Source organism: Dipodomys spectabilis, unplaced genomic scaffold (assembly GCF_019054845.1).
Source record: "Dipodomys spectabilis isolate Male_0828 unplaced genomic scaffold, ASM1905484v1 ptg000140l, whole genome shotgun sequence".
In the NCBI taxonomy this organism is placed as follows: domain Eukaryota; kingdom Metazoa; phylum Chordata; class Mammalia; order Rodentia; family Heteromyidae; genus Dipodomys; species Dipodomys spectabilis.
In genome coordinates, this window is record NW_024870817.1 from 28,921,719 (window position 1) to 28,947,721 (window position 26,003).

General features: G+C 49.7%; 1 protein-coding gene across 5 annotated transcripts; it reads left to right on the forward strand.

Annotated features, from left to right (window-relative positions):
- Positions 1–12,597: 12,597 nt before the first annotated feature.
- On the forward strand, positions 12,598–25,013 carry Tmem171 (transmembrane protein 171). Of its 5 annotated transcripts, none has more exons than XM_042690882.1 (4): positions 12,598–12,620; positions 16,768–17,483; positions 21,618–21,759; positions 24,728–25,013. In XM_042690882.1, the coding sequence occupies exons 2-4, from the start codon at positions 16,841–16,843 to the stop codon at positions 24,924–24,926; spliced, it is 984 nt and encodes a 327-aa protein (XP_042546816.1). In that variant the 5' UTR covers positions 12,598–12,620; positions 16,768–16,840; the 3' UTR covers positions 24,927–25,013. The 5 variants fall into 5 exon arrangements, with proteins under 5 accessions (XP_042546816.1, XP_042546815.1, XP_042546818.1 ...); XM_042690881.1 differs by lacking the exon at positions 12,598–12,620 and adding an exon at positions 13,301–13,787; XM_042690884.1 differs by lacking the exon at positions 12,598–12,620 and adding an exon at positions 13,301–13,781 and having other exon boundaries at positions 16,763–17,483.
- Positions 25,014–26,003: the final 990 nt, after the last annotated feature.

The following is a 26,003-nucleotide window of genomic DNA, read 5'->3' on the forward strand; positions in this document are numbered from 1 at the left end:
ATGAATTGCTATGTAGCTGTTAAAAAAATCATGAAGATCTATAGTCATTGCTGTTAAGGTACTGCCAGAATATTATTAAAAGGCAAAGTGTGATTTTTGCTTTTGTAGTTTTGTGTCAGTCCTGGGGTTTGAACTTAGGACCTAGTGCAGTCCCTGAGTTTTTGTTTTTTGCCCTCCCCCACCCCCCACCCCCCACCCCCTGAAGGCTAGCACTACTACTTGAGCTATAGCTCCACTTCTCTAGCTTTTTTAGTGCTTCAATATAAGAGTCTCACAGGATTTCCTGCCTGGGCTAGCTTCAAATCATGATCCTCTGAAATTGGGAGGATCATAGTTGTAGGTCAGCCTGGGCAGAATAAAGTTCACAAGACTCCTTTTCAACTGGTAGCTAAGTGTGATGGCAGATGCTTGTTATTCTAGGTAAGAAAGAAGACCTAAAGTAGATGGATTAAAGCCCAGGCGTATGCTTAGAGAGAAAATGAAAACATCTCAAAAATAACCAGTGCAAAATAGAGCTAGAGGTTTGGTCCACTGGTAAAGTGCCTGCGTAGCAATCACAAAGCCCTGAGTTCAAACCCTACTATTGCCAAACAGTTAATCTTTGGGCAACAAATATGTGGCAGTTGTGTGTGTGTGTGTGTGAGAGAGAGAGAGAGAGAGAGAAACCGGCAGAAGTCCAGAAAAACAGAAGCTTCTTAAAGTTCAGAACTACAAGGTTACCATAGTGAACAGCATTTGCACCTTTGAGATTCCCAAAAGTATAAGGTGAAAATGATGAGCATGCCACCATGGTTTTCTGACTTCCATTAGTGAAATATTCCCATTAGAAAACTAGCATGTTCAGGATTTTCGGAGTGGGAAGTACATTTTGAAGTTACCTGCACGCCAGTTTCCATGGCTCTCTGAGCATATGCAGATGGACCCCTTGCAAGGCCATAGCACCCACTGCTGTGGCTGCACAAGGTGAAATGGCCTTTGCGCTCTGGCGCTTGGCTGTGTTCAGCAGGACTAAAATGCTGCTCTTTCTCAGTCCGTTTGCTTCCTTGTGAGCTCAAGTTAATGGCACCCACAATATTTAGTCCAAGATCCAGAGCCCCAGCCAGTCCTCCAGATTAGGCAGCAAGGTGCCATGGCTTTAGGACAGAAGTCAATGAGCAATTCACTTACACATACCACATCTTGGCAAAGTAGCCGTGATCAGAAATGATCTTTTTTTCAGCTCCTGCCCTCCCCATTCCCCAGAAATCAGGAAAGTCAGTATTTTAGAAGTTCAGCTCCTACAAGAGAGCATTCAGCTAGCTGCAGGTGGCTCACGCCTGTAATCCTAGCTACTCAGGAGGCTGAGATCTAAGGATCATGGTTCAAAGCCAGCCTGGGCAGAAAAGTCCCCATGAGACTCTTATCTCCAACAAACCACTCAAAAGCTGGAAGTGTAGCTGTGGCTCAAAGGGGTAGAAAACAAAAAGAGCTCAGGGACAGTGACCAGACCATGAGTTCAAGCCCCATACTACCAACTAAGAGAGCATTACCAATAACACTCTCTGTCTGTCTGTCTGTCTGTCTCTCTCTCTCTCTCTCTCTCTCACACACACACACATTTTCATATCTTCTGAAACAAAAATGGTGTGAGTTTTTGACTTGTAGGCAAACTATGAGAATAAAGCTAAGTGCTGATGGCCCACAGTTCATATGTGTAATCCTAGTTACTCGAGGTTCAAAGCCAGACTGGCAGGAAAGTCCATGAGACTCATTTCCAGTTAACCAGCAAAAAGCTGGCAGAGGAGCTGTGGCTAGCTTTGAGTGAAAAGTAACGTACTAGCCTTGAGTGAAAAAGGTCAGGGACAGCTCCCCAGGTGCTGAGTTCAAGTCCCAGCATTGACATTAAGAAAAAGAAACGCATTTATAAGATTATCTCTTTGTTGCTTTGTATGTCCCTCCCCCACAGTATAACCCCTGCTTTCACTATATTTGATGTCAGTATAACTTGTGGAGGAGATGGGGAAAAACCAGCTGTTTAAGGATACAGGTGGACCTGTTGCAACAATGAGAAGTACAAGTTGTCATGTCCAAAACGAGCTTTACAACGTCGGTGCGGGGGGGGGGGGGGGGGGGGGATTGGGATTGGGGGGGAGGGGGGAGGGGGGGAGGCTGGGAAGGGATGTGAAGGGTAAACCAAAGGAGGAGGCTGCAATGCTTGGTAAGAAATGTACGCATTATCCTGCCCATGTAATTGTAACCCCTCTGTACAGTATGTTCACAAATAAAATAAAATTAAAAAAAAGAAAAAGAAACAAACAAAGAAAAACGGGCTGGGAAGGTGGCTCAGTGGTAGAGCGCTTGCCTTGCATGCACGAGGCCCTGGGTTCGATTCCTCAGCACCACATAAGCAAAAAGAAAAAAGCCGGAAGTGGCGCTGTAGCTCAAGTGGTAGAGCACTAGCCTTGAGCTGAAGAGCTGAGGGACAGCGCCCAGACCCAGAGTTCAGGCCCATGACCGGACCCAAAAAAAAAACCAGAACAAATAAATGAAGTTAAAAAACAGCACTGTGTTCCTGAAGTCTTTAGGCAACAAATAACAAATATGTGGGAATTTTAAAATGCAAATATTTCAGATTCAGCAGTTAGCCAGAACTAATGTCACCTGTCAAATAATCCAAGGTATGCATATTTTATATGGCCTCAACAAAATCTCCAGATATTATCTACTATAAAAGTCCTGGAAATGTCAACCTCTGATTTTTTTTCCCCCAGATGAGTGACTGTAAAACCTCTATCACCTATAATTGCTTAGAGCAGTCAAGGGAAAACACCTAGATACCATCAATATCTGAAGTTAGTTTCCCAGTAGAAACCCTGGCAAATAGCTGTCTTCCCTCACAATGTGAAATACCCGGCTCTCTCTCAATGGGACCCACTCTTACATATAAGCTGCTACCTTGTAAGCACCAAGAGACTGTGCAGAGCACATACCAGGCAGTGCTCTAAGATTGTTGTTTGATTGTGTGTGTGTGTGTGTTTCAATATTGGGAAGGATTGTACCCAGGGCTTGGGGCATGCTAGGGCAGTCGCTCTACCTCTGAGCTACATCTGCAGCTCTCCAAAGAGGTTTTTTAATGGAAAATCCTTAGGCAAGTATATTTTACCTTCGTAGCTAAGAAAGGCTTCCTGTGATCCTGTGACAAGTTTGCAGCTTTAAACCCAGGACTCATTCCTTTCCATTGCAAGCAATGTCACTTCCTTGTTTAAGAGCTAAGGGAACATGCACAGTCTCTGATGTATGCCCTTGTTCTAGAAATGTGACCTTGCTAACAAGCAACTGACGGCTCTGATCTCTGCTCTGTACGTCACGGGGTTTAGGCATAGTCTGTTGTTACTGGGTGTGGTTGAAGGGCATTTTTGAAGTGTGAAGCCACTACCTGGCAAAGTGGCCAGTGCTCACCCATGTGGCTGCTTAGACTGGTGGCTGGAAAGAGCTAGAAAATGTCCAGCTCTGAGGAGCAAGCCTCTTGAGTATGAGACTACCTCATCCTGCCTTCTATGTTTATCCCAAACAGCTTGGTTCTAAAGCTCTAAACCACTCTCAACTGTACAACCATGTTGGTTGTGAATCTGTATCATAGGGAAGTTCTTCTAGAGGCAGTACTATCTAGGAAGTTGTCTTGCAGGTTAGCAGAGACAGGATGAACTGGGGAAACTGAGAATGGCTATTATTCTGGCTTAGAGTATCTCTTAGCATTTGCCTAAAGGAACCCACTTCATAGGTACACATTACAGTGGCTGTATCTGTAATTCATTTGTGCCTTGTGAGTTGTTTTGGTGGGACCTAGGTTTGAACCCAGACCCTTTCAGTTGCTAGGTAGGCACTCTACCACTTGAGCCACATCCACAGTCTTCTCTTGCTTGGCTATTTTTTGGATTGGGTCTCACATTTGTTTTTCCTGGAGGTGACCTTGGACCATGATCCCCCTGCCTATGCCTCTTGAGTAGCTGGGACCACAGGTGCATGTCACTACACCTGACATGTTTTGAGATGGGGTTTTACTAACTTTTTACCCAAGTAAGCTTCAAACTATGATCCTCCTGATTTTTGTTTCCCAAGTAGTTAGCATCACAAGTGTGAGCCATTGTGCTGATGGTTTTTTCTGGTACCTTTTAATTTTGGGTATTGAGAGAGAAGTGAGTCAGATAAGAAAGAAGATAAGAGCTGAATTACAGATATAGCCACTGTAATACGTACATACAGACTAGATGCCTTCATCGGGAGCATTCTTTTAAATGGTCGTTAAAAATTAGGTAAAAATAAAACGTATTACAACTCCAGGGTTTGTTATGGGAAGTTAGATTTGCTAATGATCTGTGAAGCTGTACAATTATTTCCACAAGGCTTTTTTTTTCTTCCATTTTTCAGACCTCCTAGTTAGAGCTATAACCTGCACAGTTGACTAGGCAGAAATATCAGCAATATGAGCTTATTTTATTTTTCTGTCTCCAGACTAGTGAGATAACAACATGTGATAAACACATACCTGCCTATCAGCAGAGTGTGTTCTGAGCTGAAGCCATTACGTTTTCTAGCTGAGCTAGCAGAAGCCGATCAGGGGGCTCTCGATCCCCTAGACACACTGGGGAGTGGTGCACACAGGCCACCAGCAACCAGGGACCAGAGACCAGAGACCCTGGGGACACGGAAGCTGGTGGAGCTGACTGCCCCATAGCTGGGCAGGTCTGATACTTCCCTCAACCTTCCGGGGCTCCGGAAGCAAGCAGACTCCCAGACAGTTCCACCACACCAAGCTCTCAACTCCTGAAATTCAGCCCCTGGTAACCACTGGCTGGGTCATTTGTAGCAGGACACACCCAACCGTCCAGGGCTGTGTAGGATAGAGTTGACATGCTGCTTTCTGTAACTAGCTGTCTCTGTCCTCCATCTATCAGGGCCTTGTGCCCTGATCTCACCTGTTGGTGAGATGATGCTGAAACAGCTGCATTTCATTTATCTCTGGACCTTTTTGATAGCTACTGAAAAATCACAGCTTCGTTCATAACAATAATTTTTAATTAGCTTGTTTTTAATCATACATCTTACATGTTTGTTATATATTTTTATTACCATATACTTTCTCCCTATAAAATTTTATCCAAAATGTATTTTTTTGGGGGGGGTGGGGTCTGGTCGTGGTGCCTGAACTCTGGGCCTGGGAGCTGTCCCTCAGCTCTTCAGCTCAAGGCTAGCGCTCTACCACTTGAGCCACAGCGCCACTTCCGGCTTTTTTCTTTTTTGCTTATGTAGTGTCTCAAACCCAGGGCCTCAGTCATGCAAGGCAAGCCTTCCCAGCCCATCCAAAATGTATTTTAAAGAATGTTTCTCACTAGCCATTTTATCATAGTTCTTTAAGATATATTAGCCAGGCAACAGTGGTTCATACCTGTACTCTTAGCTGTTCAGGAAACTGAGATCTGGGGATCATGGTTTGAAACTAGCCTAGGCAGGAAAAGTCCTTGAGACTCTTATCTCCAATCAACCACCAAAAAAACCCAAAACCAAAACCAGAAACAAAAAAACAACCCAGAAGTTGGAGCTATGACTCAAGCAGTAGAGCAGTATAAGGGCCAGGGGAGGGGTAGTGACGTTGAGCATCAGTGGTTGGATATTCCAGGCAGAAGGAGCCTGCAGCAGCCTCTCCACTTTTGCAGGAAAGGCTGCTTCAGGAACCAGTGGCTCATGCTGAGCTGAGGCCACTGAGTGCCTCAAAGAGGGACCATAGGAAGTGAGAAGGCTCAGTGGAGGCTAAAATCATGAGCATGAAGGCAGGATCAGAAGAGGTGGAGACCAGGTGCCAAGACCTGAGCTGGAGAAGAGGAGCTCTGGAATGTCAGACAGGAACAGGAAGGGCATGGGGGAAGGAGGGGCACCCACACATACACACAAGGCTTGAACAAACAGTAAAGGGTGGGAGAAAAGTGGTGTGCAAGGGGTAAAAACACTCCACGTTTGTGATTAGTGCTCTGAATGAAAAACATCAGGTGCTCTTTGAATACCAAGGGGCCAGGGGTGCTGGGCTCACTAAGACCAGGCCAAGGGAGGTCCTGCTGGGAAAAGGCATTTCACTGCAGCTGTCAAGGGTGAATGGGAGCTTGTTAGGTGCTGCGGCTGATTCAAAACTGACATCACATGAGCTGCCACTTGCCTGTCTGCTGGAAGAGGAAGGTGCCTTGGCCAGTGCCCAGCCAGGAGGGGAACAGAGGAGGACCCTGCACCATGCAACAGGACAAACTCCAGCATCCACACCTAGGGTGTTCGGAAAAACCAGCAGCCACCATGTGGAAAGCCAGCAATTAGGATATAGGCAAAAATATTCGTCCATAGAGGACATCCTAGCTCATGGGTTGGCAGGCTTTTCTCTCTGTATTCTCTCAACAACCTTATAAGGTGTGGGGGGAAACCCAACTCTAAAGACTGGTTTTCTTTTCCTTCTTTCAGAATCAACACAGCCTCCAGGCCTGGCTTTACCTGCAGTGTGAGATTTCCACAAAGAACCTTTTGTTAAAATGTAGGGCACTCCGGAGCTGGTGGCTTCCAGCCAAACTGCCTTTTTCATTTGTCAAAGCCTCTCAGCTCTCAGGTGTTCTGATTCTTATTGCTTAAGGTTTTTTAGGGCAGAAGTCGGTGTGGGAGGAGCTGCGGGTTGGGGTGTGTGACTGGCAGGAGCTGACCAGCTAGCTACACCCAGCCAGAGCCTTCACCAGCTGGACACTCCCACTTTTCCCACCAGGTACCATGTTCCCAGTACACAACGTCTCAGGGCACTCAGAAATTTCTCCCCCCAACACACACATATACACTTGCGGCTCAGGATCAGGCTATCCCAGGTGTATCTTAAATGCTGGGTTTCCATTACGGGCAGCTTGGAAAGGACCTCCCTGCCCACCTCTCACCACTTTCCCAGCACGGCTACCAACAAGCCATGTGAAAGAGGAAGTGCACCCTAAACCTTTTCTTCTTTTATGTATTTCCATGTCGATTTCACTATTTAAATCCATCAGTGCTCCCTGGAAATGAAGGAGCCAGAACTGAAATGGAGGAGCTAGAACCAAAGGCCTAGAAATCAGGCTGAGACCTGCCACGGATAGACCAGGAGCTATGTCACAGGTGGAACCCGGGGCCCTGGCCACTGACTGGCAGAAGATCACTCTTGGCAGTCCCCCCAGGGACCCCGACAGCAGCAAGGCACCTTCCAGAAGCTCTGGGAACTGTAGATACTGGTGGCCCAAAGATAAAACCCCAGGACAGGTAACACAGCTTGACAGTGCAGGCGGGCTGATCTGAGATGGCGCTGTACACCGTGAGCCGCCGAAGGTAGCTGGGGGAGGAAGGAAGGGGCTCTGCTGAGATGGTGGGGACTCAAGACAATGCAGTTTGGGCATCCAGAGTCTTCGTGACCTCATGCACCTGATCTCCATCCCCTTATGGTGCTTCATCTCCTGGAAGGTCATGCGGGGAGGAGCCAGACAAGGTAGAAAGACACAGCTTTGTCCATGGACTCTGGACACCACAGAGACCTGCTTCTTCCACATCACGATGCGGACGCTGAGGTACAGCAAAGTGTTTACTCACCTGAGGTCCCACAACTAGTACGAAGCAAAGCCTAGGACTAACCTGTGAGTCCCCCTTCTTACTGCTGAGATCCAGTAGGTTGTGGTAGTCCATGAAACAGTGTAAAATGCCAGGGGGCCACTCAATTTCTTGAAAAAAACCCTTACCATTAGTATGTTGGCCTCCTCTAACCTGCTATCCAATAGCCGTGGTCACCATACGAGGTGAATTCTGTCCCTCAGAAGTGCAGAGTCTCCTCCCCTGGAGGCCACCGGTGACCAGAGCCTGGAGGCACAAGCCAGGCTGAGCTGATTCCACCCACATAGGATCCACTGTCCCATCTCTGGCCACGGAAGGGCTTTGAGGACAACTAGCCATGCATCAGGGGTTAGTAAAGGGGTTTGATCTAAATCTTTCATTCATTGCCACAGAGATGTTGGCAGTGCCCTTTGCAGACAGGAGGCTGGGTGGGGCCCAGGCAAGCTCAAAGGAATTGCTAAGGGTCCTGGGAATATTGGCGAAATCTGTACACCCCCTTCCCCCCTGCCCAAACTGAGTATGAGAAAACAAATCCCTAGAAAGTAGGTGGGGTGGGGGAGGGGGCAGTCAAGAAATACCAGGAATTGATTGAAGGAAAGCCAGCTTCTGGGCATTGCATTTGGGCAGAGAGAGCCAAAGGGAGGTTGACCTGCTGACCCACTGACTGTCTTGCAGTCTCATGAACGCTGTGACATGCTGGTGCCAAGTTCCTCCTTTACCACTGGTCCTCCTGGGCTGGCAAAGCCTTGGGCACAAGAGTTGGCCTCACTGCAGTGAAGAACATATGTCTCCCCATCCTTAGAGCCCCACTCTGGCAACAAAGAAGCAGAGACTCTGCCTGGCATTATGATACTCACTCTCCCAGCTATTTCTGTCCTGGACACTACACTATACACACACACACACACACACACACACATTGTCTGGTACACACACACACACACACACACACACACACACACACATTGTCTGGTCCCAGTTCCTTGCTTTGTGTGTGAGAGTTGAGGGTTAAGGAAGACATCTTCCAGAGAAAAAACCTGCCTCTCCTTTGTGACCAATAATGCTGTCAGATCACAGGAAAGGACACAGTCCTCCCAGATTCCTGAGATCTGTGCTTTCTTTTCTTTTTACTGGGGGAGATGGGTGGGTAAGGGGGTTAGAGAACTACTGGGGATTAAACTCAGAGCCTTTGAACTTGCTAGGCTGGTACTTCCCTGGTGCCATGATCCCGGTACTTTGTTATTGGAGGCTGTTTTCCAGGTTTGCAGGTAGGGTCTTGTACTTTTACCCAGGCTGGTTTTACCTACTGATCCTAGCCTACCACACCTGGCCCTCATGAACTCCTTGTCATTCATTGCCAGCTCCACTTCTCCACCCATATGGCTAATGGACAAAGTGAATAAACTACAAGCAAAGTCTGTAGCATCTCCTGTCTGGAACCATCTTTCTGCCTACTGAGACCCTCAACTTCAAAATCAAAACTGCATCCACGTGTGGAAAATCCTACTGACTCTCCAAGATACATCTAGAGCCCAGTTATTTCAATCATCTCCAAACACAAGGCACAGGGAGCTGTCTCAGGCTCGCCCATATCCTTTCTCTTCCTCAGGTTATACTCTTCCAGACCAGGCAGAAGCAGGAGGTTCAGTTAATCTGATGAGTTCTAAACCAGCTTGGGCAACATAGTGATACTCAAAAAAGAAAAAAAATCAGATCTCTCACACTCAAAAACCATCCAAAGTCTTCTCGTCTGCTTAACAGTCACAATGATCCTCACTACCTGATGCCTGACACAACCCAGTACACTTGGTACCCCACACACTTTTCCTTACCTCTTCATCCCTTTGTTTGCTTGTTCTAGACACACTAGCCTCTTGCTCTTTTTGAAATAAACTAATATTCCTACCCCAGGGTCTTTGCATTTGCTATTGCTTCTGCCCAAAGTAATCTTCCCTTCCCTCAGAATCTGACCACAGATTCTTTGATATACTTCCCTTTAAGAATGGAGCCTCAGCTGGACACCAGTGGCTCATGCCTGTAATCCTAACTATTCACGAGGCTAAAATCTGAGGATCTCAGTTCAAAGCCAGCCAGGGCAGGGAAAGTACATGAGACTCTTATCTCCAATAAATTAATCAGAAAACTGGAAGTGGCGTTGTGACTCAAGTGGTAGAGCGCTAGCCTTGAGCTGAAGAGCTGAGGGACAGTGTCCAGGCCCAGAGTTCTTAGACTCACGAATGACAAAAAAAAAAAAAAAGAAAGGAGTCTAATCTGTCATCTGCTTGGTGGCTCAGGGCTAAGGACTGGAATGAAATAGAAGTAGCTCAGAGGCTACTTCATAAACAGCACCAGGGCTTCCTTCTTTTTTTTTTTTTTTTGCCGGTCATGGGGCCTGAACTCTAGGTCTGGGCGCTGTCCCTCAGCTCTTCAGCTCAAGGCTAGCGCTCTACCACTGGAGCCACAGCGCCACTTCCGGCTTTTTCTGTTTATGTGGTGCTGAGGAATAGAACCCAGGGCTTCATGCTTGCAAGGCATGCACTCTACCACTGAGCCACCTTCCCAGCCCCAGGGCTTCCTTCCTGTTTGGCTGTCTTGGGTGGCTCATGTTAGGGGCAGCTAGCTACCACCTCTTGAGGGCATTTAGGCAGCTCTGCAGAGAGCTGAAGCCTTTGGCCAACAGCCCTGACTGAGCCGCCTGGGTCTGCCACCCTGCCACACCTCCCACACCTGCACCTGCTTCATGCAGCCTCCAGCACCCCTACACCAGAACCACCCAGCTGAGCCTCTCCTGGACACTGGCCCTCATTCTTGACCCTCGGCCCCTGTGAGAGCTAATAAGGCTCTTCCTTTAGTGTCTGAGTCTTGAGGTCATTTTATGCATTTACAATAGACCCATGTGTGGCTTCCTCATTCCCTTCACGTTTGTGCTGCAATGACACCTGTGCACAGATAGCTTCCTGACCACACCTGTCCCCGCCCATCATGTATGGTTCTCTCAACTTCGTGCTGTGTACAAGTTCCACATGCGATTGCCTCCACCCTAGTACACACTGCCACTTCCATGAGGGCTGAGGACTTACGGGTGTATGGTAGAGATCCAGTAAGTATCTGCTGGGTGAATAAATGAATGCACACCCCCTCTTCATCTCTCTGTTTCATAAACTGAATTGTAGTTCTTGTTAAATCATCATCATCATCATCATCATTTTGTGCTGCTACTGGGGCTTGAACTCAGGGCTAGGGTGCTGTCCCTTAGCTTTTTCACTCAAGGCTGACTCTCTACCACTTGAGTTACAATTCCACTTGTGGCTTTTTTTGGGTGGTTAAATGGAGATTCGAGTCTCATAGACTTTCATGTCAGGGATGGCTGTGAACCTTGATCCTCACATCTCAGCCTCCTGAGCAGCTAGGATTACAGGCATGAGCCACTGGTGTTCAGCTTCTTGTTAAATCTAGATGCAATTTTCTAAGGATTTGGGAAAGGTCATTTGGTTTCTTTTGAACAGGTCACCCAGATTCATTCCTAAGACTAGTTGGCCCTAAGGACCTTGAAGCCAATGGTGCGTCTTTCATACTTGACTGATGATCAGTTTCCAAGGAGTTTCATTTAGTCAAATGGGCTCCAAAAGACACAAACAGAGCCAACACTAGATATCCCAGAGGGAAGGCTAATCTGATTGTCCTTGGTGCCAGGACATTTAAGTCTGTCATGGGTGGCGAGCCTGCAGTCATGTGGTGCCCGAGGGGCAGCTGTATCAACAGGCCCCTTGCAGGATGTGGCCAGAGATCAACTTCCAAATAAAAGAGAAAGGAGATGTGGGTTGGGGGGTGGTGGGGGGAAGAAGAAATGGTACCTGCCCTGGTATAGCGAGGAGCTGCTGGCAGGGCGAGGTCAGAGGGGACACATTTTCTGTGAGGGCTTGAGTTCTTAGAAAGCCTGGTGCCAACTGATGTTGGGCAATCATTGCTGCTGGCTATTGGCCAGGCACACCTGGTGCCCTTCCAGAAGGTGCCATAGCTTGACATTTTGTCCGCTGTCTCCACCCCAGACCAGGCTGCTGGTGGTGGCAATGCTCTTGGGGATACTGTGGCAATGACCTGCCCAGATCCCTCCCCTGCTATCATAGGACCAGGTGATAAAACATGTTTTTCTGTTCACAGTCGTGGGGTGAGTCCTCTAGGCAACAGGTGAACTTGGGGAGGGAGAAGGAGCAGCCTGGGCATCTGGGCAAGGCCCTTGCTGTGGAGTTCTTGTTTCTGTTTTTGTGATGGCGCTCAGGCTTGAATTCAGGGTCGCATGCTCTCCATCGCTTTTTTTTTTTTTCCCTTTTGGTTCCAGCCTGATACTTTGCCACTTGAGCCGCCGCAATGCCATGTCTGGCTTTTCTCTCCTCTCCTCTCCTTTCTTTTCTTTTTCCTTGTTTAGGTAGTTGTACAAAGGACCTGCCATTTAATACGCCCCTCCCCACCTCTTCCTTCCCTCTTCTTAACTTTGTAGGCTGTACATTGGATTCTTGTCTGTATTTCCCCCCTCTTCTCCTCTTTGCTGGTTAACTGGTTACAAGAGTCTCAGGGCCTTTTCTGCCCCGGGCTGGCTTTGAACTGAATTCCTCTCCGTCTCTCCAGGCATGAGTCACCAGTGTCAGGCTAAGTGCTGTGTTTATCAGCTGGAAAGTGGCAGGGTTTTTTTTTTTTTTTTGGGTCCCCATACCCTTTGAAAGGCTCCAACCTCCTCTGAGCGGGTGTGGCCCCCAATTCTCAGGCTCATCTGTTACGTCCTTCCCTGTGTCTGTGGGGGGGTCTCCGCGCTCAGGGCAGCCTGGCTATGAGGAAATCCACACTCCGGCCTCCCTCCCCGTCTCTTCTCCCCACCCCGACCGGCAAGTGCCCCCACCACATTCCAGAGGCTGGAATTTGTCCAGTGCACTCGCCTAGTGAACCCCAATCTCGCCCTTCCCCAGGCCCTGGCCGCACACTTCCTGTCTGGGGTAAGTAGCTAAGTGGAACTCACACTTGGCGCCCGGTGAGGAGGGCTGCTGCGCAGAGCGTGTTCTGTCCCGATGGTGTTTAAACGGTTGATCTGAACAGTGTGATTTCAAGAAAGTGGACAGGAAGCTAGCGAGAAAAGGCGAGGCCGGGGGGAGTCCCTGGCCAGGGCGCGTGGCCCCAGCGAGGGGCCTGGCCGCACCCTGACCTCGGGCAGGGGAAACTGGCACCGTGGGAGAAGGGTCAAGTGTCACGGGGCGGGTCACAAATAGCTCGGGCTTGGCAAGCCCAGCCCGGAAACTGGCGTTCAAGGGCAGAGAAAAGTTACCCGGCCGGGCACCGGGGAGGGGGCGCTGAGGCCGGGGATGGCGCCGCGCGGCCCCGGGGAACGCGGTGAGCCCGCACGGGGCCTGCCGAGGGTCCGCTTCCGTCTCAGAAGGAGGTCCACACGCCTGCCCGGGCCCCTCGGTGGTTCTCGGAGCGCTCAGTGTCTCCCGCTCGATCCTGATCGCGGGAGCTGGCGGAGAGACCCTAGCCAAGGTCTCCGGAGCCGCGGGAGGCGCCCCCCGAGGCGGCCGGGGGCCCTGCCGAGGCCGCCGCCGCCCCCGGAAAGACCTCGCTGCTTTCTTTCCCACCCCCCTCCCCGTCCCAAGGCTCGGCGGCACCCCACACCCGCGCCGGGAGCTCGCGCCTCACGCCCCCGAGGCCTCGGGCTTCCCCTGCCGCTGCCCCTCGTGGCGCGCAGCCCCGGGCAGCCAAGGAGAGAATCTCCGCTCGCCGGTGCCCCAAGCCTGGCCCGCGCACCCGCTGCCCGTGGACCCCGGATTCCCGGTGCTCACGATCACCCGTGCCGAGCCGGCCAAGTCCGCCAGCTCGGGTCCCCCGCCGCAGCCACTGCGGGCTCTCGGCTCCCGCGCCCTGCTTCCCCCGAAGAGCGGCAGCCCGAAGCGGCCGGCCCCCGCCGGCCTGCCCGGCCCGGCCCTGCTCAGGTCACTGCGCCCGTCCGCCGGGCACCGCCTCCTTGTCCCCACCCCGAGGCGGCTCGCCCTGCGCGCCTCGACGCGCAGCGGGGTGGGTCGGGCACCGCCGAGGCCGCGAGTGGAGACGGAACGCGCTCAGCCCCGGGCCACAGCAGCGCGGCCCGAGGGCGCACGCAGGACCCGGACCAGGTAAGCAGCGCGACCCGCCGGGCCTGGGCGTTGGCCTTGGCTGAGCCGAGGGACCTGTGCGGAACCTGCGCGCCTGGGAAACCCCGAAACCCCGCCACTGCGCCCCAAGGCTCCTCCAAAGTCCACAGGCAGGTGTTTGTCGCCCTTCACCTGGCTCTGCCAGAGCATCGGAGATGGAGAGGTGCTGTTGGTTTGGAAATGCCTTTTGCCAAAAGCAAGAGGAATAGCGGGGAGGGGAATTGGTTTGGGGAAGAGTTCAGCGTTACATTTTCGCTTTAATGATCTAATTAATGTGGGTCCATCTCTGCGGGTGGTGGTGGAGGCACAACTCCACCACCCCCCCCCCCTTCCAGCTACTCGATGTTTGTTTGTAACGCTTGTCCAGAGAAAAGTCAGTTACAGGTCCAGCTTGAGCTTCTATTCACTTCCTTGGTGTTTGGGAATTCGTCTTAAGATGAAGCTGAAGCCCCTAGCTCTCACTACAGAGTGGAAGATAGCTACCAGAAACACAATGAGTTCCTCACAGGACTTTGTAGCCAAGAGCCAGCCTTATCTCTGAAACCAGCCAAGGAGATTATATGAGTCAGAAACTGTTTTAAAATTAGTGCAATGCTTTCATTAAGTCTTTCTCTCGCCTTAAAGGCATCGCAGACAACGTGGTTTTTCGAAGTTTGAGATGAAAGGTTATTTCTGTTCTGTATTTCCTTTTTTCCCCTCCACTTCCTTGTGATTGTATCGTGCATTTTCCTGGAAAAGTACTTCCTAGTATATCCTCAGATGTCTGCTTCCCTTACCTAAACTGATCTTCCTTCCTCATGATTTTGGTTTTGCAAGATGGTTTTGGCCTAAAGAACCTTGGACTTAGGCTGTGCACTGGTGGCTCACACCTGTAATCCTAGCTAATCAGGAGGCTGAAATCTGAGGATCTGCCTTTCAAAGCCACCCCGGCCAGGAAAGTCCATGAGACTCTTATCTCCAGTTAACCACCAGAAAACTAGAAGTGGCGCTGTGGCTCAAGTGGTAGAGCTACCCTTGAGCTGAAGAGCTGAGGGACAGCACCCAGGCCCAGAGTTCAAGCCTCACAACCACACACACACACACACACACACACACACACACCAAAACAAAACAACAACAACAAAAAAACAGAAAAAAAACTCACATGGTTTCCCCCCACCCCCACTCCACTCCCTTTTTAGTCTTTTTTTTTTTTTTTTTGTGACAGCACCAGGCCTTGAACTCAGGGCTCTTGCTTATCTCCCTACTCCCCCACAACACCCCCCACCCAAGGCCAGCTTCTACCATTCGAGCCACAGCTCCACTTCCAGCTTTTTGCAGTTATTGGAGGTCAGAGTCAATGGACTTTTCTGCCTGGTTGTCTTCTAATTGAGATCCTCAGATCTTATCCTCCCTAGGTAGCTAGGATTACAGGCATGAGCCATCAGAACCTGGATATGAGTTTCGGTCTTGGATTCTTTCATGTGACCACGGGTATGAGTGACACAAGGTATTTTTAGGTTTTCTTTGATGGAAATGTTCTTGTTGTTGTTGTTGTTATTTTTTTGGGTCCGGTCGTGGGGCCTGAACTCTGGGCCTGGGCGCTGTCCCTCAGCTCTTCAGCTCAAGGCTAGCACTCTACCACTTGAGCCACAGCGCCACTTCCAGCTTTTTCTTTTTGCTTATGTGGTGCTGAAGAATCGAACCCAGGGCCTCATGCATGCAAGGCAAGCGCTCTACCACTGAGCCACCTTCCCAGCCGCAAATGGAAGTGTTCTATAGGCTTTGGACTGTGTTTGAGGACCTGTATAAGGGCTTTTACCTCCATTGGAGAAAGGCAAGATAACTGGCTGATAGACTCTATGAACCATGAACTAGTTGGCTTTGAAGACTGCTTGGTAGTTAGTATATAATACCCTCTGAGTAGGAGATTGGGGTGGGGGTTGTAGAAGATGCTTTCCCATTGGCTTCCACTTAGGTCCCTTAGCTTTTTTTTTTTTTTTGGGTCCGGTTGTGAGGCCTGAACTCTGGGCCTGGGCGCTGTCCCTCAGCTCTTCAGCTCAAGGCTAGTGCTCTACCACTTGACCACAGCACCACTTCTGGCTTTTTTTTTTTTTTTTACTGCTTATGTGGTGCTGAGGAATCGAACCCAGGGCCTCATGTATGCAAGGCAAGCGCTCTACCACTGAGCCACCTTCCCAGCCCTCCCTTAGCTTTTTTGATCAAGGCTAGCACTCTATCACTTGACCCACCCCTCCACTTTCAGCTTTTTGCTGGTTAATTGGAGCTAAGAGTCTCAGGGACTTTCCTGGGCTGGCTTTGAACCTTGATCCTCAAATTTCAACCTCCCTTATCTCTAGCATTACAGGTGTGAGTCACCAGGGCCTGGCTCCTCAGGAACCAGGTTTTGACAGAATTAATGTAAAAGTTCTCACACCTGCTGTCTTTGTGAAAACTGCTGAACTTGGGTCGTCTGTCGTGGTAGCGCTAGAATAAAGCATGGGATGGAAATTTGCCCAAGTCCAAAAGAGCAAGTGGAAAGTTAGTTATAGAGAAAAAAAATCAATGTGGAAATGCCTGGAGCTACAGTGGTCAACTACTGGGCGTCTGGAAATCAGAGCCCCTATGGCTCTTCCCTCATGCGCTATTTTCTGCTTGAGGAAGTGAATTTGTAAGTCTCAAACAGGAAATACCACGCCCAGTTATTTTCTTTTTTATAAGATACTCTTATCTCAGATGCAAAGTTGCTGCCTTCCCTCTTTTGGGGGGGAATGTCTTCATAACATTTCACAATGAGGAGTTTGTGAACGCCAGTTCTTCTGACTCATAAACCAATGCATTGTTCTGCACTGTGTCTGCTGTCTAAGGTCCTACCTGCTGTGACCTCAGCCTCCAGTGGAGATTTCTGAACCGGCCAGCAAAAGAACTGAGCTGGTCAGGAGTGTCTGGCCCTATTTAATTCCACATTCCTTAATGTTTGCAGAGCTCAAAAAACAGTCGGAGGACAGGAAACACGCCTCGCCTCACCTCGGGGAAGGAAGAGGCCTTTTCTGGCCATGTCTTCTGTAGCAGCTGCTGAACCAGATGGGGACCATCGGGATGGGCATGTCACCAAGCTCATTTTCTTCCTTTTTGTCTTCGGGGCCGTCCTTCTGTGTGTGGGAGTTCTGCTGTCCATCTTTGGGTACCAAGCATGCCAATACAAACCCATCCCAGACTGCAGCCTGGTGCTGAAGGTAGCTGGGCCTTCGTGCGCAGTGATTGGGCTTGGGGCTGTAATCCTGGCCCGCTCTCGGGCAAGACTTCAGCTCCGGGAGGGGCGACAGCCAGGCAGCAATCAGGCAGACAATGATCAAGCCTTCATCTGTGGAGAGAGCCGCCAGTTTGCCCAGTGCCTCATCTTTGGTTTTCTCTTCTTGACGAGCGGCATGCTTATCAGCATTCTGGGCATTTGGGTCCCTGGATGTGGCTCAGACTGGGTACAGGAATCCCTGAATGAGACTGACACTGTGGACACAGAGCCCCCGATCTGTGGGTTCCTCTCTCTGCAGATCATGGGCCCCTTGATTGTGCTGGTGGGATTATGTTTCTTTGTGGTTGCCCACGTAAAAAAGAAGAACAACTCCAGCATGCACCAGGACACTGCTGAGGGCGAGGAGGGGCACACCCAGAACACGGAGCCTGTCCAGGTCACTGTAGGTGAGTGGTCATTCCAGAGCAAGCTTGCTGGTGGGAAAGACAGTATCTTTGGCCTGAGGGTTTCACTGGGGTGCTCTCTGATCTGGATTGGGTTTTTTCTCACTTCCTCTCACACACCTGTGTGCACGCATTTAGGCCTGTGCACATGTACACAGTGCCTCCTCTGTAGTCCACCTGTGGGAATCCTGGCAAGCATCATGTCCTCTCAGCAGCTAGACTCTGCAATAGAAACATTCAGTGGTGACCTTGACTGAAGTCACAGAGGAAAGTGAGGAGAACCCAGAGGACCGCCATGGAGACTGTCACTAGCTTCACACTGAAACTGTATAGCCCTTCAGGGGTGTGTGTGTGTGTGCGTGTGCGTGTGTGCGTGTGCGTGTGTGTGTGTGTGTGTGTGTGTGTGTGTGTGTGTGTGTGTGTGTGATGGGGGGGTCTTCCTCCCCTGTTGCTGACAGGCTTTCTTTATAAGCCATTCATCATTCCTGCCTCCACCTCCCGATGCATGTGGAGATGTGAGATCATTTCTAGGATGGACATTATAGGAGCCTAAGCCTGTCCCCTGTCTGTGGACTGCAGAGCTCTCAGGAGCTCTGTGCTGCTTTCTGCATTGCTCTTCATTTTCGGAACCTTCTCCAGGGGACAAAGTTTTCCAGATGGAGGCAAAATATGGCAGTGTTTCTCACCCCCTCCCCGTGGAATGCCTAAAATTCCTCTTAGGACCCCTGAGTTTGCAGAAGAGGTAGCGGATCCTTTCCCAGAATCAACTGCCCTCATAGCAGCATCCTTACCTCTGACCTTGGTGTCACGCAACCAAGGAAAAACCCATCGCTGCTCTTCTGCAAATCCTCCCCTGGCCCCTCTTATTCCCAGTCTCCTCTTTTTGAACGGTTGAAGTTCTGAAGCCACAGCAGTCTTGGCATAGGAGGGCTAAGTAGAGCAAGGGCCGCAGAGGGTCCACAGGAAGGAATGTGATAATGACATTTTTTCCTGTCGGGGCTTTCTTCTGTAGTCAGTGTTGACTGACTACAGATGGAGGGAAGGGACCAGACAAGATGCCGACCTTATCAGGAACGGCCTTTGCAGGGTGGGAGGTGGGGGTGGGGTGGATGGCTTTACAGGTATTCCTGTGCCAGTTTGGCCACAATGCAAATACTAATCATGTGTTTGATAGCTAATACTTCCAAAAGTCAATTCCTGTGCCAAACACTCACCTGAATACCTTAACATATATATTAAAGCACCTGCTGAGGTCAGTTCAGCCACACCTACAACAACCCCCTGAGGCTGACTTCTTATCTCTATGTCAGAGGTGAGGACTTGGAAGCACTGGAACATCAATGACTTACACCGGGACTCGAGAGCAAGTCCCCAGCATCCTTTACACCAGTGTGCAGGCCGAGTCCATCCTGCCCCTCCCCCTCCCTCAGCAGCCCTCCCCGGGCACATAGGTCTAAGTCAACCAAAGTCAACTGTTGCCCAGCACCAGCCTCTCATATCTGTAATCCTAGCTGCTCAGGAGGCTGAGAGCCAAAGATCACAGTTGGAAGCCAGCCAGGACAGCAGAGTCCTGGAGACGCTTATCTCCCATTAACCACAAAATCCCCAAATCCTGAGTTTAAGCCTTAGTACTGGCACATATAAAACACACACACACACACACACACACACACACACACACACACACAAAACAAACTACCAAGGAAAGTATTGAGCTCCTGAACACACAAGAGAAGCCATGCTCTGTCCATGACTGTGTTCTCCAAAATTTCATCCAAGCTGCACAGACAGAGACCAAACTCAAAGAGGTTGGTACTTGATTTCTGCAGCTATTGCGTGTTGTAGAATATATCCCTGTGTTTTGAGAAGGAGAAACTAGGGACCAGACCCACATCTTAGAATCCCAGTGCACTGCATCATGGGAATTTCCCAGAACATTCTAGACGGGTGGCTGGACCACTATTGGAGGTCCAAGGAAGGCCTCTGGTAAGATGGTGACACCAAATGATAATGTAGGAAAAAATAAAGGCAGAGAGAGAACTTGACTTCCTTGAAGAGAGGAGATTGGTGCAGAGATGTTAAAAGTCATTTGCCAATGGCCAGCCTGGCATGACCCTGAGCAAACTCTCTGCTTCCCTGGCCCCTGAAGCCATAGCCACACCGAGATGCCAGGGCACACTGGGCTCCACCCCGCATCCAGAACTCTGTGAGCAGTCCTCATCCCTGGGCAGGCGAGGGAACTAGTTTGTTAAGGCCTCACAGAGATGCTTTGGCTCAGACTCGCTGGGAAGAGGCCACATGCATACTGCAATGCTGGAGGCTCTGGACTTAGAAATAAAGACCCACTTAAAACACACACACACACACACACACACACACACACACACACACACAGATCCCCGGGCACCGGTGGCTCATGCCTGTAATCCTAGCTACTCAGGAGGCTGAGATCTGAAGACTGCGGTTCAAAGCCAGCCCAGGCAGGAAAGTCCATGAGACTCTTATCTCAAAAACAAAAACAAAAAAAACCCCCAAAACCCAGAAAACTGAAAGAGCTGAGGGACAGCACCCAGACCCAGAGTTCAAGTCCCTTGACCAACAAAAAAAAAAACCACAGATCAAGATACATTTGATCACATAAACTGCTTTGTTAAATTGCAAAAAATTCAATACATAACTTAAAATTAAGTTAGGGAAGGGGCAGGTGAGAATGTTGAAAAGGGTGACTTTTACTGCATTGCGTGAGTGACAGTTCCTTTGTACAACTACTTAAAGATAGTAAATATAAATATATATATATTTTAAATCATGGTACAATACCTGTAACAAAACTTACTTTGTTGTTGTTGTTGTTGTTGTTTTTGTTTTTGTTTTTGTTCTAGTACTAGGGCTTGAACTCGGGGCCTAGTCACTGCTCCTTAGCTTTTTCATGCAAGGCTAGCATTCTACCACCTGAGCCTCACCTCCACTTCTTTTTTGTTGGTGTTGTTGCTGTTTGTTTGTTTGTTTTTGCTGGTCCTGAGGCTTGAACTCTGGGCCTGAGTGCTGTCCCTGAGCTCCTTTTGCTCAAGGCTAACACTCTACCACTTGAAACACAGCACCACTTCTGGCTTTTTCTGTGATTAATTGAAGATAAGAATTTCACAGACTTTCCTGTCTATGCTGGCTTCAAACCATGATCCTCAGACCTCAGCCTCCTGAGTAGGATTACAGGCATGAGCCACTGGCACACAGCCTGTAGCCTTTTAAAGTAGTTAATTGGGATAAGAGTCTCACAGACTTTCATGCTTGGCTTGGCTTTGAACTCAATCCTCAGATCTCAGCATCCTGAGTGGCTAAGATTGATTACAGGCATGAGCCACCAATGCCTGACCATAACTTACTATGCCAACTACCTATTTTTTTGTTTTTGCTTTTGTTGTATTTTGTTTTGTCGGTTCTGGGGTTTGAACTCAGGGCCTGGGCTCTGTCCCTGAGCCTCTCTGTGCTCAAGGCTAGTGCTCTACCACTTGAGCCAGAGCACTACTTCCAGCTTTTTCTGTTTATGGGTACTGAGGAATTGAACCCAGGGCTTTATGCATGCTAGACAAGCACTCTACCACTAAGCCACATTCCCAGCCCCGTCAACTACCTTTAAATGTACACTCTGGGGGCTTAAGTGCATTCACAGCTTTGTACAGTCATCATCACTATCATTTTCTAAACCTTTTTATATTCCAATCAGAAACTTTGTACCCTTCCTCTCCCCAGTTCCTGGTAGCCTGTCCTACTTTATATATAACATTATTTCCTTTTTGATAATATTGGGGAATTTAGCTTAGGGCTTTGTGCTTGTTTGGCAAGCAGTCTAGTACTTGGGCAATACCTTACCTACTCTCAGCTTTTTACTTTTTGTTTTTGAGATAGGGTCTGGAGCTTTTGCCCCAGCTAACCTTGGACCTTGATCCTCCTACTCTACCTCCTGAGTAACTGGAATTAGAGGCATGAGCTACCTTACATGGACTTAATAGGCCTATTTTTACTTCTGGAGTGAATAACAACTATTTTGACCTTTTACTGTCTCTAGAAGGCCAGATATAGAACTAATTTATTTTGCTCTTGCTAATATGCTTTTAACCAAATATTGTGTTTCCTCAGGTGACTCAGTGATCCTATTCCCACCCCCTCCACCACCTTACTTTCCTGAGTCTTCAGTTTCTGCTGGAACTCGAAGTCTTGGGGCCCACAGCGTGCTTCCTTCTGAAAATCCACCTTCATATTACAGTCTTTTTCACCACAGGTAAGACTTGCTTGTGAACTTCCCAGGCCTAGGGCTGAATCCAGGCCAATTTAGCTCTAAGCTATGGCATAGAAGTAAATGTTAGTGGGCTGCGTATCTGAGGTTGTGTCAGAATTAGTTGACATTAACACAGGCTTTCAAGGGCTGTCAGGAACTCCTAAGTTATAATCCATGACAGGGTTAGTACCAAGCCTTCTCTGGACTTCCTTGGTGCTCCTAGCAGGGGTGGCCATTCAGTGTCTAACAGCCCATCCCCCATCTACCACACTGAGTTGTCCCTCCCCCCCCCCCCCCCATGTCCACACAAGGTCTGAGAGGCCCATGCCCTGTTAGGCTTTACTTTCACTGCTTCAGATTGTTGGCAGTCCCAGGCCCCGGGGGATCCCACCACAGGTACAGAAGGGTTTCAGTACGCTAACAGAGGTACTTGGCTGATGGGTGCAAGCAGCCTGCAGAGGACCTGGCCCAGCCCAGGCCCTCTCTTCGTGTTCAGCTGTTCCTGGGCCTCAGCCTCCTCAGAGTGGATTGAAGAGAGACATGAGGGCTACACCTCACCCTGCAATGAAGGCTGAGGGGCTGAGGCCCACTCAGGACCATGGTGCCATGGGAGGGGATGGGCAGGAGGCTGGCTGTGAGTAAGAGCAGGGGAGAGGATGATCCCAGGGTGAGTGACAGGGGAGCCCCCTCCCCCGAGAGGCCAGGAGAATGTTCTGTACCTGCTGGCAAAGAGGAAGAGTGAGCATAGACTTGAGGTAGACTGATACTGGGTAGGGCTAGGAAGGGGGGGAGGTGAAGGGGGAAGAGTCGAGGAGGGGACGGGAAGTACTGGAGATGGAGGTGTGACGTTTCTAAAACCAGGAGGAGGGCAGACCCTGAAACATTCCATGAAAGCAGAAGGCGTCCAGCAGAAGTCTGGAAAGGGCCAGGCAAGGACTTTTACGGCCCCCAGGCCCCTTCCCTTAGGGAGTGGGGCAATAGACAATGGGGAAACCTGGTAGTAGGCTGGGAAGAAAGGACTGTTGGGAAATGTCTAGGGGCATGGTGGGAGGCTGGAAGGCCCCAGTGAGCTCTGCTTTCCAGACCGAGAGATGTGTGCAGTTTTGAGAGCAGGGGCATAAAGTGGGGAAGGGTGTGTGGGACCTGGGGCAGAGCGCGCAAGGTCCAAGGCTGATGGGGTGAGAACCATGGCTGGAGCTCGGTGCTGTCTTCTTACCTTGCTGCCAGTGTCCAAGGCTCATGGCTCCTGTTCTCCACTGGAGGGCGCCCCCTGGGGAGTCCAGCTCTCCCTCATGCCCACCACCCAGGTAGAGCCGCAGGGCGCGCCTGGAGAGGGAGCAGCACAAACGCCTTTCCTCAAGGTGTTGGAGAGGGTGAAGTGATGTGGAGACCCTTTTCCCACACAAGTAGGGGGACAGGTTATCTGATGAGAGGGAAAATGGTGGCCGCAAGGGTGGAGGTGTGCAGTCTGTCAGTAGGAGGTGAGCAGAGGCCTTGCCCAATATGGAGAAAGGATGGGGTTAGGGCCGGGCAGTTGGGAAGGTGAAACAATGATATTTTTCCCCGCTCTCCAATGACAAACTTCCCCCGTCCCTACAAATCAATCAGTGTTTGTGCCCAGGGTCTGGCTTTTCTTACATTGTGTTCTGTGATTTGCAAAGCCACTCTCTTAGGAAAGTGGAGAAGAATGGAAAAGAAATAGGCCAGACTCCATTGTCAACAAGCTAGGACTATTTATTGCCAGCAAGATACACAGACCTTCCCCCATGTTTGGAGGTTGTTCGAGGGACTGGATTTGGAGTGGGCTTATATAGGCCCTAACAAGGAAGCAGAAAATAAAAATGGGCTATGGTCTCCTGGGGACCAAGGGCCGTATCCTTGGCCAGGCCTAGGTTGGAATAACCTTCCTGCCGACAGGCATGTGGTCAAGCCTGTTTGTGTGCACCTGGTGTCTTGCTTGACCTGGGAAAATTAGACAGGAATCAATCCTTCACACTCTGGGAGAAACAGATGAGGAAACTGAGGCTCTGAAAGGCTAAGTAAGGTGCACGGGGCCAGCCAGCTGGGGAACAGCAGAGTGGGAGTGGGATTCAGATGCTGGCCTGTCAGTTCGCAGAGACACAACAGTGGCCAAGCATGCCTTCCTGCTTCCTGGCAAGTTTTGGGATTGTTTTCATTCTCTTCTCTTCTCTTCTCTCCTTCCTTTCTTCCTTCCTTCCTTCCTTTCTTCCTTCTGTCAGCTGTGGGGCTTGAACTCAGGGCCTGAGTGTTGTCCCTGAGCTCTTTTGCTCTAAGCTAGTGCTCTTCCACTTTGAGCCACAGGGCCACTTCCTGGTTTCTGATGGTTCATTGGAGTTAAGAGTCTCATGGACTTTTCAGCTCAGGCTGACTCTGAATGAAGTCCGCAGATCTCAGCCTCCTACGTAGCTAGGATTATAGGTACGAGCCACCAGTGCCCTGCTGCTTTCATTTTGCTTTTTGCGTATGTTTGTCCAGCTCGTATTAGCTGACTCAGAAGACAAAAGTGGCAGAGGACAGCAAGTGTGCATGTGTACCAGTGTGTGTATCCATGCATGTATGTGTGCAGCAGTGTGTACACATATGTGCACACACATGTGTATGCATGTGTACGCACCATGAACGTGTGGGCAAGCATGTGCATGCATTCATGTGTGCGTATGTACATGTGTGTGCGTGTGTGCATTTTGTCTTCGGATGGCACATGTCCCTTTGTACTCTGAGCCTTTTCAGGGCAGTGACCACAGAAGCGAGGCTATCTTATAGTTACTATCAGCAGTTAGGAAATGTGGGGTAAGAAGCCCACACAGAGCTATAAAAAGCACCAGGTGGGAGAAATGACTCCGTAGGACTTTGGGATGCTTCGAAGAGTGTCACTGAACATTTGACACAACCTGGTACTTAAGGGTGCAGCTGTTTTTGTCATTCCCTTCATGACCCCTCTTCTTTTCAGCAGGACCCCAACTCCTGAGAGCGAGGGTGCAGTCTCTGCAGGAGGGCGGGAAGCTGTGTACACCATTTCTGGGACTAACACACTCCCTGAGGTCACACTCCCTTCACACCTCTCCTTGGACTCGCCCCCTAGATATGAAGAGAAAGAAAACCCCACGCCCCCCTCCTTAGCCCCATCTTCTGAGCCTTTTCCACCGTGAACTGTGGGAACCTGTGTAATTTTGTATATATATATATAACTGATCACTGTTTTCTGTGTTTTTTTAAATAAAAAAAATGCAACAGCATTGGCTGGGTCATTGTTTTCCTGGTCAGCATGGATAGCAGCAAGGGGTGTCCGGTTAGAATGCAGCTGTTGGTGTAGGAGAAGCATGTTGCTCTCCAGTCCCAGTTGTCCCTTTAGCACTGAAAGTGTGGGAGGGAGGCCAATTTTTGTTGTTGTTGTTGTTGTTCATTGTCAGTTGTGGGACTTTAACATAGGGCCTGGGCGCTGTTTCTGAGCTTTTTTGCTCAAGGCTAGTGCTTTACCACTTAGAGCCACAGCTCCACTTCTGATTTTCAGGTGACTAATTGAAGATAAGAGTTTCATAGTCTCTGGGCTGGGAAGGTAGCTCAGTGGTAGAGCGCTTACCTTGCATGCCTGAGGCCCTGGGTTCGATTCCTCAGCACCACATAAGCAAAAAGAAAAAAGCCAGAAGTGGTGCTGTGGCTCAAGTGGTAGAGCGCTAGCCTTGAGCTGAAGAGCTGAGGGACAGCGCCCAGGCCCAGAGTTCAGGCCCTACAACTGGACCACCCCCCCCAAAAAAAGAGTTTCACAGTCTCACAGCCTGGGCTGGCTTCGAACCATGATCCTCAAATCTCAGCTTCCTGAATCATTAGGATTCAAGGTGTGAGCCACCAGTAGCTGGTGGTAGGTGGAATTTTGATTAAATTGGCTTATTACAGACAAACAAACAAACAAACATGGCTCAGAGGAGTGAACTGACTTCTTCAAGGTCATGCAACTTGCAAATGCTGAGGTTGGGTTTTGAACCCGCCTGGCTGGTTTCTGAAAGCCAGGTCCTATCACCACCCTGTACTGTCAAAGGCCAGCCACACGCAGTTGTTAATCATGTTAATCATTAGCCTGCTGCTTTGTCTCCTGTGTTGGACACAGATTATTCTCCTAATTTTCCTATTATTTGTCCCTTTAAGCCCTAACTTGGGAGCAGTGACATGGACCTCACCCACCTCCAGTGTCCCTGTAAAAGTTGGCCTTCTTCATCAGCTGAAGTCCC

Bases quoted from the DNA above. Each gene is read 5' to 3' on its own strand.
- Tmem171 (XM_042690879.1), top strand. The intron at 17,484-21,617 runs GTGAGTGGTCAT...GTGTTTCCTCAG, and splicing joins GCCTGTCCAGGTCACTGTAG to GTGACTCAGTGATCCTATTC. The intron at 21,760-24,727 runs GTAAGACTTGCT...TCTTCTTTTCAG, and splicing joins TACAGTCTTTTTCACCACAG to CAGGACCCCAACTCCTGAGA.